The sequence below is a fragment of the Chinchilla lanigera genome, unplaced genomic scaffold, assembly GCF_000276665.1.
Source record: "Chinchilla lanigera isolate Chin_1 unplaced genomic scaffold, ChiLan1.0 scaffold00008, whole genome shotgun sequence".
Taxonomy (NCBI): Eukaryota; Metazoa; Chordata; class Mammalia; order Rodentia; family Chinchillidae; genus Chinchilla; species Chinchilla lanigera.
The window spans coordinates 4,818,605-4,832,305 of record NW_004955409.1 but is presented as its reverse complement, the minus strand read 5'-3'; the positions used below and the strand labels follow the sequence as shown (position 1 = coordinate 4,832,305).

At 44.7% G+C, this 13,701-nt stretch overlaps 1 protein-coding gene across 2 annotated transcripts in view; it reads left to right on the top strand.

The window, feature by feature from the left end:
• Galk2 (galactokinase 2) overlaps positions 1–13,701 on the top strand; it is a 100,632-nt gene that overhangs the window by 20,090 nt on the left and 66,841 nt on the right. For both annotated transcript variants that reach the window (XM_005376681.2, XM_013510295.1), the window contains exons 4-5: positions 2,504–2,594; positions 5,659–5,805. In XM_005376681.2, coding sequence (XP_005376738.1) covers positions 2,504–2,594; positions 5,659–5,805 — 238 coding nt within the window. The remainder of the gene's footprint in view (positions 1–2,503; positions 2,595–5,658; positions 5,806–13,701) is intronic.

The window sequence follows — 13,701 nt, the reverse complement described above, 5'->3', positions numbered from 1 at the left end:
CCTTAACAGTATTGAATCTTCCAATCTGAGGACATAGTACACATCTGCATTTATTTAGGACTTCTTCACTCTCAGAAATATTTTATTTTCAGGATACATGTCTTGTGCATAGTTTTTTTTGTTGTTGTTTTGTTTTTTTCCTGTACTGGGAATTGAACTCATGACCTTGTGCTTGCCAGGCGGGTGCTGTGTTGCTGAGCTAAACCCCAGTCCCTTCTTGTGCATAGTTTGTCAAGTTTCTGAGTGTTTCATATTTTTGATGCTACTGTTATTATACATGGTCTGTCCCAGTACTGCACACACACAGGGTAGGCACTGGGGGAATGTTTGTTGGAAGACCAAGTGAATGAATAAAGTGTGTAAGCTGAAAGTATCAATGTGGTGAATCATGTCTGCTCATTTTCAGCAATATATCCTCACGATTCTTTTTTTTTTTTTTTTGGTCTTTTTGAGACAGGGTCTAGCTATGCAGTTCAGGCTGGCTTTGGACTCATTTTGTAGCCCAGGCTGGTCTCAAACTCTCAATGATCCTCCTGCCTCAGCCTCCCAAGTGCTAGGATTACAGGCGTGCGCCACCACACCTGGCTTATCCTCTGGATTCTGCAGTGTGGGAGCAGGAGGAGAGAAAGCTGTTGGGTGTTGCAGTGCAGGGAGAGGGGCTGGTGGGAAAATGCCTGCTTTTGAACCTCAGGAAAAGACTACACAGAAAGGCAAGATAGTGTGTTGGAATGGACAGAAAAAGAGCAGTTTCTTCCTACAACAGACCTAAGCTACAACTCCAGTGCTGTCGGAGCTGGCACTTTTCATTTTCCCCCTGAATGCTGCTCATCTAGCTCCGTATGCCAGGGCAGCTTTCCTCTTCACCTTTTCCTAGCGTGCACCCTTGCCTGCTGTGTCTGTTTTCCTTCATGCCTTTCAAGATCTCCTGTTAGTTAGAACAGAACTCATCAGGCTTGTTAACACAACTGCCTCCAAATTCTATGACCGCTTGTTAGCTGCGGGTGACATGCTTTAACTTCTGTGGGTGATGATAACATAAAGCACTTGTGAGCTGGACTCAGACCATGTGTTCTTGGAGAAGCACTCAAGCTTGCGAGTCTCCTTCAGATCTTTCCTCTCTATCCAGTGCTCACCATAGAGCTAATGCCCCTGCGGCCTCCCATCCCATCTGTGGTCACACACACCATCACTTGGCCTTACTGTTGTGCTCGCGTCATCTTGGTAAGATGAGAAACTCTGGCTTTTGTTTTATTCTGCATGCCTTACACACTTCAGTTGTCAGAAATTAAATAGTTTTTGATGGGGACGGTGTATTTATGTTAATATGATAGTGAATGGAAGGTGCCTATTTCAGTGACTGGCACAGAGTAGGTGTTTAGTAAGTTATGTGAAGAATAGTCAGTCAGTCAAGTTGTGGAATGTTGTGTCATTTCCCTCCTATCCTGTTAACCCTTGCCCAATTCATGTATTTTATCCTTTGGCTGATTTAGGAGTCTTTCATCTGTCTGTCTGTCTGTCTATCTATCTATTTATCCATCTGTGTCTACCTAATTACCTATTTTTCATTTTAAAGTATTTTTGATTTACAAAGAATTCACAAAAACAGTCCGAAGAATTCACACATGTCCATGGATATACCCTCAGTGCACTGTATGGAGGCACATGGTGTCCCTTTCCTGGTAATACTGATTTTGATCATTTGATTAAAATGGTGTCTGCCAGATTTTCCTACCATAGAGTTTATTTTTTCTCTGTGTAATCACTGAGTATGAGTCTGCTGGGGGAAATCTTTAAAGTCTATGTAAACATCTTTGTTCTTTTTCCATTTTTATTGTCCAATTTTAGCATCTATTGATGTATTTTTTGGAAACACTTATGGAATCCAATGTTTCCTCTACATCCATTAGTTGGTGTTTTTCTGTCAGAGTTTTCTCTTGTCCTTCATTCAGCTGTTTACTCATTTGTTAATTTATGAGCGCAACTCAGAGCGTCTTATTTTTTGATAGGTTATAATCCATTTGAATAATTGTTTTGCTCATTACTTCTTTTCCTCAGTGTTCAGGTGGTCAGACTTGGTGGGTGCAGAGGGTGCAGAGGGTGCAGAGGGTGCAGAGGGTGGAGGAGGAGGGCTTTGAGGACCCTTGTTTGAGCTGGAGTCTGCCAGACTGCAGGCTCAGAACACCACGCAGTTGTGTGGCGTGCGCCAGCTTCCCAAAGACCTGTGTGAAAGAGAACGTGATTGTGGATTCTGCTAGAACATGCCGCCTCCGCTGTGCTTCAGGAGCGCAAAGGCTCAGTGAGAGGTGGATGAGTCATTGAGGGCATGCCCTCTCCCTTCCTTAGCTGGAGGCGGTCATTATTTTGGGGAGACTGAGGTGCCCGTGTTGGAAGTGAATGGAAGGGAGAGTGTCAGTGTCGAGGTCTGAGCGCCAGATGGCAGCAGTCAGCCACTGACCCTGCAGCTCAAGGCCCGTGGTTTAATGGCCGGGTCTTGTTTTTGCAGGGACTTCAGCGCTAGTGCCAATACCATTCAGATTGACAAAAGCAAGCCTCTGTGGCACAACTACTTCTTGTGCGGATTTAAAGGCATCCAGGTAAGTTGCTTTGGAAGGTGTGTATTGTGTCAGCTTTATTTTACTTGCTGTGTCACTTTTGTCTTTCAGTACTAACTGCTGTTCCTCTTCTGCTTTGCTAGCTGATGCTTCAGGGTGTGGGGAAGACACGGCTGTGTGGGGTCATGTGCACAGGGGGCAGTAACGGTCTTGCAGGTAGCCGGCTCCGCGTGAATCAGGCGCAGCTAACAAGCGCTGTCCGGCTTTTCCATCTTTGCTCACGTTTGCTGGGGAGGATGCTTTCTAGTGACATTATTTACATTTTGTTCTTGGGAGATACAGGAGTAGGCTTGGGCTGTAGTAGAATTTAGAGTTGGACAGCCCCAGGTTCAGTCGGGGCTCTACCCTGTCGTATCAAAGTGATTTAAGTCTCAGATCCGCCTGCAAAAGGATGGCACTACTGTCCTAACAATGCGTTGTTGTAAGAGCGGCATTGTGCTTGGCGATGCTGGGCGTTAGTGGATGGTGACTGGCATGTCATTGCCGCTTCAGATGGGGTAAGAAAGGAAGACGAGATAAAATACGCTAGTGCAAGTGATTTCATAGAAGCACTGAAAAACTACCTTGGAAACCTCTAGTGCCATGTAGAAGAGCACGAAAATGAATTATTCCCACTTTCTCTCACAATTACAACAGCGCGGAGCACAGAAAAATCAGTGTCAGCTGTGTTATGGCTGCTTTTAGTTCTCAGTCAGCATTTTGGATGTAGTGACTGTAGAGAATCAGGGGTGAAGGACGGTAAAAGGTGGATTTTGTCTTTGCGAGTTAAAGGCAAACGAACAGGTACGTTTTAGAGAGCTTGTGTTCCTCCCTGTGGTCCTACCTGAACTTTGCTGTGAGTAATCTAGGACTCAGGGACGTTCGTAGAACAGAAATGCATCCGAATTATTGCTGATGTGTAGTCCTGTGCCCCAACTGTGCAGATCTGGTCTTAGTGTTTCTTTTCTTTTTCTTTCTTTCTCTTTCTTTCTTTCTTTCTTTCTTTCTTTCTTTCTTTCTTTCTTTCTTTCTGTGCAGATCTGGTCTTAGTGTTTCTTTTCTTTTTTCTTTCTTTCTTTCTTTCTTTCTTTCTTTCTTTCTCTTCCTTCCTTCCTTCCTTCCTTCCTTCCTTCCTTCCTTCCTTCCTTCCTTCCTTCCTTCTTTCCTCCCTCCCTCTCTCTCTTTCTTTCTTTCTCTCTGTGTGTCTTTCTCTCAGACACATGGTAATAACTTCTGGGAAAACTTATTGGCAGGTTTTAAATCTTCAAATCATCTGGCCTGTCATATGAATTAGTGGGAATTACAGTATTTGGATGCATTTGCCTTGAAAGTGCAATTTGATCTTCCTTATAACAACATGACATTTGTAGCATATGGATAAAGAGACCTAAATAATGCACATTATTTTGTGTTGCTTTTGAGTCTTTTGGGGCCTTAAGCTATCCTTTCTGGCTTGACAATTTATATGCACAAAGAAGGTTTGTACAATGAACTTTTGGCAGGAAAATAATTTAAATGTTGTCCTGTTCAGAAACCTTCAGATTCAGATACTAGAAAGTTCCAGAGGATAATCTGTTTATATGAAATTGAACCTGTTATCCTTTTGGGACAGAGCTATTACAGAGTCTGGCACAACCCATGTACTTTTTTGAATGTGTTGTACTTTTCGATTTAAACATGGCGTGCTAAGTTTGTAAGTACGATTCACATTCAAGGTACTGCGTGGACCAGGTTCTAGTGAAATGTACAGCATCCTCCCGGGATCACTGTTTTACACAAGCTGTCTGCTGTTCTTCTGTATGAAAGGGCACTGGCAGCAGCCATGTCTCAGCTTCTAATTTGTTTGTATTTCTGGGAGGCAATTTTTATTTTTATTTATTTATTTTTTCTGGGACCGGGAATCGAACTCACGACCTTGCGCTTGCCAGGCAGGCGCTGTGCCGCTGAGCTAAATCCCCAGCCCCGAGGCAATTTTTAGATGATTGAAATCAAGAAGAGAAGTACATCCAAGTGAATCTCTTCTTTTGTGGTGCGCAAGTTTTGCCAACTAAGATAAAAGGACAGAAATTAAGGGAAAAAAGCCAGTCTTTCATTTGCAGAGTTTTGTTGTTACTTTGGTTACTCTAACTGGTTTATTGAAATTTCTCCCTAGAATAATATGTATGACGAAATGCATAATTAGGTAATATAATAGTAATTCATACTTTCGTCTTGTGTTTGAGTAATTTGTGAGGGTGGCGGTACTTCTGCTTGAGGAGGGGGTGGCCTTGAATTTATTTCTAATTCTAAATCACCAAGGCTGTGCTATGATATTGTGCACAGCATCCCAGCCTTAGGTATCCATGCACGTACACTGGAGCTTTCCATTTCTAAGTCAGGGCCTGACTGTTTCTTTGGGTTTAACTCTCTGTAGAAACAGAGTTTTCCTGCCTCATTTGTAGGCTACGTGCACATTTGTGGCTGAATTCTAATGTGGCTGTCTTTATGGCTACCATATGGCTAAATTGTATCTATAAACTCCAGCTAAAAAAAAGAATCTGGATTTCCTCAGAGAGCTGACTTACGTTAAGTCATGGTGACAGCCTGCTGGCCAGGTTTGTAATTCAGTGGGAACCCGAGACCTGTGCCCTTTTGCCAGCCCCCTACGTGTGATCTTGGGAAAGTCCCTTCATCTCTGGTGCTTGGGTTTTTCTGTAACTAAAAGGGAACTGGGATAAGTCTCTATTTCTTGTCTTGGTCTGTGGCATGTTGAATTATGATTGCTTTCCATTTTTCCATTGTCTTCAGATCAATAATTATCAAGACAAAACAATGCCTAAAGCGATTTTTAGGAAGGGATGGCTAGCTTTGTGTTGAACAAAGTAAAAAGTTGTTTTGAGGTCACCTTACCTTATGGGTAAGAGTTCTTAAATCAGATATCACATGTAGTATCCACTCAACTGAGTGGCATAACGTCTGTCTGTAGATAGTATAAGAAGATTGCTGATGAATTTTGTTCTTGGGGAATGGAAGGAAGTTTTGAATCCAACACTGAGATTACGATTGCTCTTTCTCCTTACCTCTTCAGGAGCACTTTGGTCTTAGTGACCTGACGGGGATGAACTGCCTGGTGGATGGAAATATCCCACCAAGTTCTGGCCTGTCCAGCTCCAGTGCTCTGGTGTGTTGTGCTGGCTTAGTAACGCTCACAGTCCTGGGAATGAAGCTGTCCAAGGTAACCAGCGTCGATGAGTGAACCTCACAGCATCCCTTCCTAAGGCAGTAGCTTCTCAATGTCAGAATCAGGGTGTCTTCCCTGAATGAAAAACTTTGTTTTACTGGAAGAACTTCCTATGGGAATAAACACTGTCACTTCACAAGTCCTGCTGGTGACAAATTGCTATAAGGAAGCCCTTCAAATCGGGAGTGAACAGATCTCTGTATCACTGAGTTAAAATGGTCTGGAATTAAATGTGGACTTTGAATACAGAGATGTCTTTTTGCGAAGATGACTTCATTAACAAGTTAAATTTAGAGTAAGAAATTCTAGGTCTCATGGTTGGGCCTGCTTATTTTCACTCACAACCTTAAATTAAATATTTGACAAGCAGTGGGTAAAAAGGATTAAGAATAGGTAATAAAGCACTGAGCGGCATATCTGTTTATGCCAGTGGGTGAGTCGCTGAAATAAACTTAAAAAAATATGGTATTGCGAAGAGGAAATGCTTATTTAAAGGAAATATAAATCCTACGGGAGGTCAGCAAGTCTTAGCTTTACAAGTTCACATAAATCTCTGCCTTTGCATTTCAGAGCAGGTGTGCTTAGTTCTAATTAATGCTTTGGTGTTCTGGTTCAAATAAAATGTTACCATGGGTTCTTTTTACCTCGAGTACATAAACTATCAAGTTTACAGATGGTTTTGGAGCAGACTGGGCATTCGGCAGATCTTGAAAAAGTCAACCACACGCTTAGTCTCTTTGAAGCATGCATCAACTTTCATGTTGAAAATTTTGTATGTCGGCAGAAAGGGGAGAAGGCAAAGGCTGAGGAGGAAATTTGCTTTGGTTGTCACGTGTGAGTAGACATTGGTTCCCCCACTGGCTCTTTTGAGGGGAACGATAGCTCACTTACTCGTCATTTTAAGAAGAGAAGGGGAGGGAAATAAAGTCTGTATGTGAAATGTGCCTGCCCCGGTTCAGCTTTTGGTCTGATGGTTTGTTTGTTCATTTGCTTACTCACCACCCAACCATTATTTATTTGGTGGGAACTTCGGAGATATAACGGGTGTGTTCTTCACCTCCCTGGTAATGACCCGGCAGGGGAGAACAGGGGAGCGAATAGGCAATTATCATAGGATGAGGTAAGTGTGATGTCGGAGCAGATCTAACCCAGATTTAGAAAGCATTGCACGTCCCAGCTGAGACGCCATGTCATTCAAGGAGTCGTAGATGTCAGTCAAGAAATACTGATGGTCTTACATGGATGGCATCCGTGTTGTCAGGCGGCAGGTGCACACTGTGGAAATCCGTAGAGTGGGAAGTATGTAGGGTTGGAGGAACTAAAAGGGCTTGTTAGGGCTGAAGCGTGCAGGAGTGGGGCAGCAGAAGGAGAGCTGAGACACCCTGCCTTGTAAACCACGTTGAAGACTTTGGGCTTTGTCTTAACCCTGGCGGGAAGCCAATGCAGCATTTTGAAAGGAGAGTGCCATAGGGAGATCTGTACACAGAGGGTTCATCTGGTTGTATTATAAAGTCTGGATTTGAGGATAACTGTGTAAACTGTAAAGAGACGATTTGGTCTGGGGGGAGGCAGTAAGAATGGACAGAATTGGAGAAGGGATTCAGGGTGCATCTCAGACAGAATCAGGAGGGTGCAGACATTGCCTGGGTATGGAGAACGGGAGCGGCAGACAGTCAAGGGTTATCGTCTAGTCTTTGGCTTGGTGTGATCACTGGAAGCAGGGCTGTGGATGGAGGTTTGGTTTGCGGGGAGCTGAGATGTTGTGTGTCAGGAGCCTCTGGGCATCTAAGAGACTAAAGAGTCTCTTAGTGTTTACAGAGAGATCTGGAGCTGAGATGATCCTCTTGAGAACCGTAGCATATACAGTGGGCTTTTGAAGCCTTAGGAGTGGATGAGACCATCTGGTGGTGATGTATAGGTGGGGAGATTAGGAAGCCCAGGGCAGAATGCGAATAAGCTGAGCATCTGAGGCACGACAAAAGAGGAGCTGCCTACCGAAGAGACGGAGGAGTAGTCTGAGACACAGAGGAGACCAGAGGCATGCACAACAGCAACGCAAGGAAGTGATATCGCATGAAACAAGTGGCTAAGTAAGACAAGGCCTTTCATATAGCAGCCATGAAGCTGAACAACACTCGGGCAAGAACACAGCTGGGTGTAGTGGTACATGCCTGGAATATCAGCACTTTGGGAGGCTGAAGCAGGAGGATGACAGCTTGGAGCCCAGATGGGGCAATTTAGCAAGACCCTGTCTCAGAAAATAAAAAGGTTCTCAGAATGCAGCTCAGTTGAAGCCTCTGGGTTCTGTCGCCTTCTGCCTCAAAAAAAAAAAAAAAAAAAAAAAAGAAACAACCCTTTGGCAAGAGCAATTTGAAATGGGTATGGGTTGAAGAGTCTGTGAGAGGTGAGTAAGTGGAAAAGCTGATTGGATGAAAAAGCCTGGCAATGGGCGGAAAAAGAGATAATTAGATATCTGGAAGGAAGTCCCAAGTGCAGGAATTCATTTCTTTGTTAATGGGAGGATGGGTAAAATGAATGTTTTTGCTTTTATATATATTATGTTTTTTGCTTTTATATAAAGAAAAAGAGGTAGATGGACATAGTGGTGCAGTCCTGTAATCCCAGCACCTGGGAGGCTGGGGCAGGAGGATCACCATGAGTTAGAAGCCAGCCTGGGTTACATAGTGAAACCCTGTCTTGAAAAAAAATGAAAGAAAGAAAGAAATAAAGAAACAAAGAAAAGAAAGACAGCAAAAAAAGCTAAAAGAGAAATAAACACTTGAATTTTTGGAATTAGTTCTGACTATCTGTTTTTGAAGTAAAAAACAGCAAATAGATCTTTATTGGTACTGTCTGCCCCCGACGGCTGTAGCACAGCACACAGGATGCTATCCTGGCCTCTCCTCTGCTGGCCTGAGTTGTGCTAATGACACTTCTAAGCAGGCCAGCATCATTATGTGGAAAGAAGAGTCTGTCCCCCCCCCGCCCCGCCGCCCCGCCCCAGTGAAATTGAATCTTGATCGAAAGGAAGCCTGTCATTGGCACAGTCTTTAACTAAGTGCCAACTGTCTATGAGACTTGTAAAAACCAGAGCATAAGAACTGAAGTGACTTTAGAGATGAACTCGTTGAAAATGCCCTTCTTTTCAACTGATGTGTCAATTAGTGGCCTGGTAGGAAATAAATGGCACACAGCATACAACTGAAGAAACTTTCACAGGGAGGTTATTTACAGGTGGGCAGGGTCAAAGGTGCCAATGGGGAAGGAGCCCCTGGTGATGCTGGACGCCACTGTGCTCTAGAAGCTGGGGTTATAGAGCAACGTGACTGGAAACCCAGCAGGACAGGAAAGAAAGGACCCGGATGGAGATGGCCCGAGGGCGCGTGGGCGAGGAGAGTTGTCCCAGCGGTGGTCCTCCTAGGGTGGAGCGAGGGTGAGGGTCGAGAGGCAGGGGACAAGTGCCAGTCAGCCTCGGAGCCAGGACACTCAGTACCGCAAGGGTTTGGTGACTAACGCTACCCCGGTTGTTTGACATTCGGCGTATCCCACTTAGTTGCAGACAACAGTTATTGCAAGTGGGATATCATAAGTAAATGTGGAAATTGTTAATTCATTAATAAACTAAATGCCACAAGTCTGGAACCAGCAAAACAAAGCCTAGTTACAAATACAACCCAGAAGCCAGAAATTATGAATCAGAATGATACTAAAGAGGATGGTACAACAAATACTTATGAAAAAGAAAGGGCTAGAGACTTCTGGTTTCAAAACATCTAAATAAAGACACATTTGCTCTTTCTCTGTCTTTCATTCAATCTCTTCTAAAAATCGTCCCCAAACAACAGAGAATACTAAGAAAAGGAAGCATAAACTCTGTCTTTGATAAACCAGGGAGACATAAATAACCATAAACCACAGGACACAAAGATGGAAAGTGGATGGAGGCATGGTGCATGACTTGGCAGAATGGTGAAAGGTCAAAGCCAAGTGTCTGTGGAGGAGATGGAGGCGGGCGCGAGCTGACTCACCCCACCACGCTCTGGAAGGCTGAGGGGGAAAGCTGGATGGTGTGGTGGGTGGGTTCTCGCGGGGAGGGTTCCCTGAGGACTGTTAGACTTTCAAAGTCCTCCGTGACCTGGGACCATTTTTCCACATCCGTGCTGGCGTCTTTGAAAAACAGCCGGAGATCTTCTGAACTTGGGGCCAGCGAGCACTGCGCAGGGCTGAGCCGGAAACAGATTTGAAATCTGGGGGATTCCTGGACGTTCTGTGTCTGGACAGTGACAGTCCCAGTTCCCTTCCACTGGTCAGCTCCCCCTGGCAGGCATTAGGATTGTGACAGAAGCCTTCGTGGCCTCAATGCCGCTGTCCCCGAGGAAGGCCTGAAGATGCTCCCATTTGCTGACCCCTCTGCGGTAAAAAGTCTCCAGCTACTCCCTGACCCTATTAGAGGGCCCTTTTCAAAGGTTCTAATCAACCTCTTAATGACTCACTCTTAAACATGACAGGGCATCAGAGTATAATCAGATATTAGAAGAAAGCCTCCAAAATGAAAGAAACAAAGAAAAAATGGAAATTCTGAGGAAACAGAGACAATGCTGAGAGTAGAAGAATACTTCAAAGAAGACACAATGTTCTCAGAGTGATGAAAGAAGATGTTAGTCCTTGAAAAAAGAATGAAATATAATTTTTTTTTTACAAAAAAGAATAGACAATAAGATGGAACTTGTGTATATTAAAAATATGATGGTTAAAGCAAAAATTCAATGAAAGGATTGAAGAACAACCGATTCAAAAAGTAGGAGACACTGGGCTGGGGATTTAGCTTAGCGGCACAGCGCAAGGTCGTGAGTTTGATTCCTGGTACCGGAAGAAAAACAAACAACAACAACAAAAAGTAGGACAAAGAGACAGACAGTGAGAAAAGAACAGGAGAATCTGTGGGTCAGTTCTAGAACATCTCCAACTAGTTAGGGCAACAAGGAAAACAGCCATCAGGAAGTTAATTTTTTAGAAAAAATAGTATTTCTCCAAAGGGAAGATACTAATCCCCAGATTGAAAGGGCTCATTGCCATTTGCAGAATACATGAGGAAGGGCGAATGAAAGCAAATCATGTGGGAATTTTGAAACTCGTGTCAACAGAAAAGATGCAGAAAGCCGACAGAGAGGGCAAGGGAGAAGAAGGGAAGGAGCACAGTCAAAGGATCAAGGGTGAAAACGAGTGTTTTAAAAAATACCGGTGGGGGACGGAGGCGATGGAGCAATGTCTTCAAAATACAAGTGACTTTTAGCGTAGAGTACCTGTGTAAGTGAGCTAGTCCAGTGGGACAGAACAACATGTTTTCAGCATGCAGAGTATGAGAACTGCGAGGCTGTGATGCACCACAGCTAGGGAGGAACCCAAGCAAGAAGCTGGCACGAGAGCCAGGAAATGGCAAGTCCAGGGCTGGAGACAGGAGCTGGCTGTTTCCAGGACACTGGCCAAAGGGAAGCCCATACTCACCTGCCCGCCACAGAGCAGAGAGCATGGCAGGGTGGAACGGAGGAGGTGGGGACCGAAAGGGGACCGTGAATCCTACAAACGAAAACAACAAGGCAGATAAGCCTACCAGACTCACCCATGCGGAAGAATGAACTGTGGGTGACGTTGCAGAGCTGTCCTAGGGTGTAGGAAGACAGCTAGATTCACAAATAAAACCAAACACATGAGGAAGTGAGGCAATTATTAAATGTAGGAAAAATTTAAAAGCTTGTACCGGAAGAGAAATGGATCATATTCCAGTAGTTGGCTCATCTATGAACAATCGTCTCAGTAATTAACGTGGCAAATAAAGCATTAGGCCAATTTTTTTTTGCATAACTTTGAGCATGGTGGGAGGGCTGGGGGAAAGGTGTCTGGTCTGTAAGACGCCTGACTCCCGATTTGTGTCCTCAGAGACCAGTAGATAGCGTCTAAAGTGGAGCCTTGCGGTGGTGCACACCTGTAATCCCAGCACTTGGGAGGCTGAGGCAGGAGGATCCTTGCGAGCTCGAAAGCAGCCTGGGCTACAAAGTGAGCTCAAGACCAGCCTGAACTGCATAGCGAGACCCTGTCTCAAAAAGACAAAAAAAAAAAGAAAGTCTTAAAGCGGAGCCAGCAAGAGCCAGCGTCTTGCTTGGATCACAGGCAGTTCGAAGCGAGAGCAGGGCTGGGAGGCTGAGGGCTGTTTATTATTGTTCTAGGCCTTTCGCTCCATTTTCTTTCACATCCTTTTGGTGAAAGTAAAATAAAGGATAGAGAGGGGAAAGGGAAAGTAACGGGGCCTCTGACTCCAGGCCGGAGCTTGGAACAGATAAGCCGCCCCATGTGACTGCGCCGGAAAGGCCCTAATGGGCTTTGGGCGAGGAGCGCAAGAAAATGCAGGTGTCTTCTGCCTCATGGAAGCAGTGTATTCCAACAGCCAGGCAACCTGCACGAAATCATGCCCAGGCGCTCCTTTCTTATTTTTTTAAATAGGAGAAAGTGTGATGCATGGTTTCTCAATTAAAAACCTCACATTTCCCAAAATGTTATAAAACACAATAAAATTTCCTCTGAGTAACACTCAAGTAATATAAAAAACCACATCAGTCTTCTTATCAACAATAAGGTTGTTAACCGGTAGTTACTTTACATAGTGATTCCGGTCTTGACGCTTTGTATCCCTGGACTTCGCTCCCAGGTTTGTGAACAACGCTGTATGGAGGTTTTAGGATGTGAATATATATTTTAGTACATAAATATGTTTCAAAAAGTTTTGTATTGAGGGATATGAACATTCTGTGAAGTCCGAGTATCAAAAGTCTAGAAGTGTCCTACCAGGAATATGTTTGTTTGTTTCTTTATTATTTAGAGACAGGGTTTTACTATGTAGCCCAGGCTGCCCTTGAACTTGCTTGTGTAGCTCAGCCTAGTCTCAAACTCATGGCCATCCTCCTGCCTCAGCCTCCTGAGTGCTGGTATTGCAGGGGTGTGCCACCATGCCCAGCTACCAGGAATATGTTAGTTGTGGGGGGTTCTGCAAGGCAGCCAGGATTCTGTTATCTTTAGTTTAGTTCAGCTTGCTGTAGACCAGTGCTGGGAAACCAATGGTGCATGTGTGATTGTGGTTTTCCTGTGAGACAAAAGATGTTAGTATAGAGCTGTTTCTTTGGAACTAGAACCTCAATATTCAGATTTCATTGCAGTATTGGTGCTTTTTGATACGTAAGTGGGCTTTGGGTTGCAGTTTGTCACTCGGTCTCTAAAAGGTTCGCAGCTCTGCTCCAGACTGTGTCCGGTGTTCTTGGAGTCGTCCTTGGAGTCCAAGGAAGGAGGACCTCGTGCTGCCTCAGGATGTTATAGATGGAGACTCACCTTGGGAACAGGCTGCGGTGAACAGCAGGCTTCGGGTAGTGCAGCCTGTTAGCCTGGCTTCTTCCCAGTATCCCTCCTTCTGCTGAGTGGACTGGGGCAGAGATATTGAATTTGTGGTATTACGGGCCAAGCAGGTGACATTCAGAAGACCCACTTTGGAGGAGGAGATTATAGGGTTGCACCGGACATGGTGGCACATCCCTGCAACCCCAGCAGTCTGGGAGGCTACAGCAGGAGGACTGAAAGTTCGAGCCCATCCTGGGCAGCGTAGTGACTTAGCAAGATCTTGCCTCAAAAAAAAAGGAGTATGGGATTGAACTGCATCCCCTCAACTGACTCAGAGGATGTGAATTCCCGCTTTATGTTTATTACGTTGATCTGTGAAGGCTGCAGTGACCATCAGGGGAGACTTCTGTGTGTGGATATCTTTGGTGTTTTGGCACCGACCTAGTGACGTGATCGGAGTAACCCAGAATATGGGCCGGGCAGAAAACCTTCTTTTGAGGGTGGCAG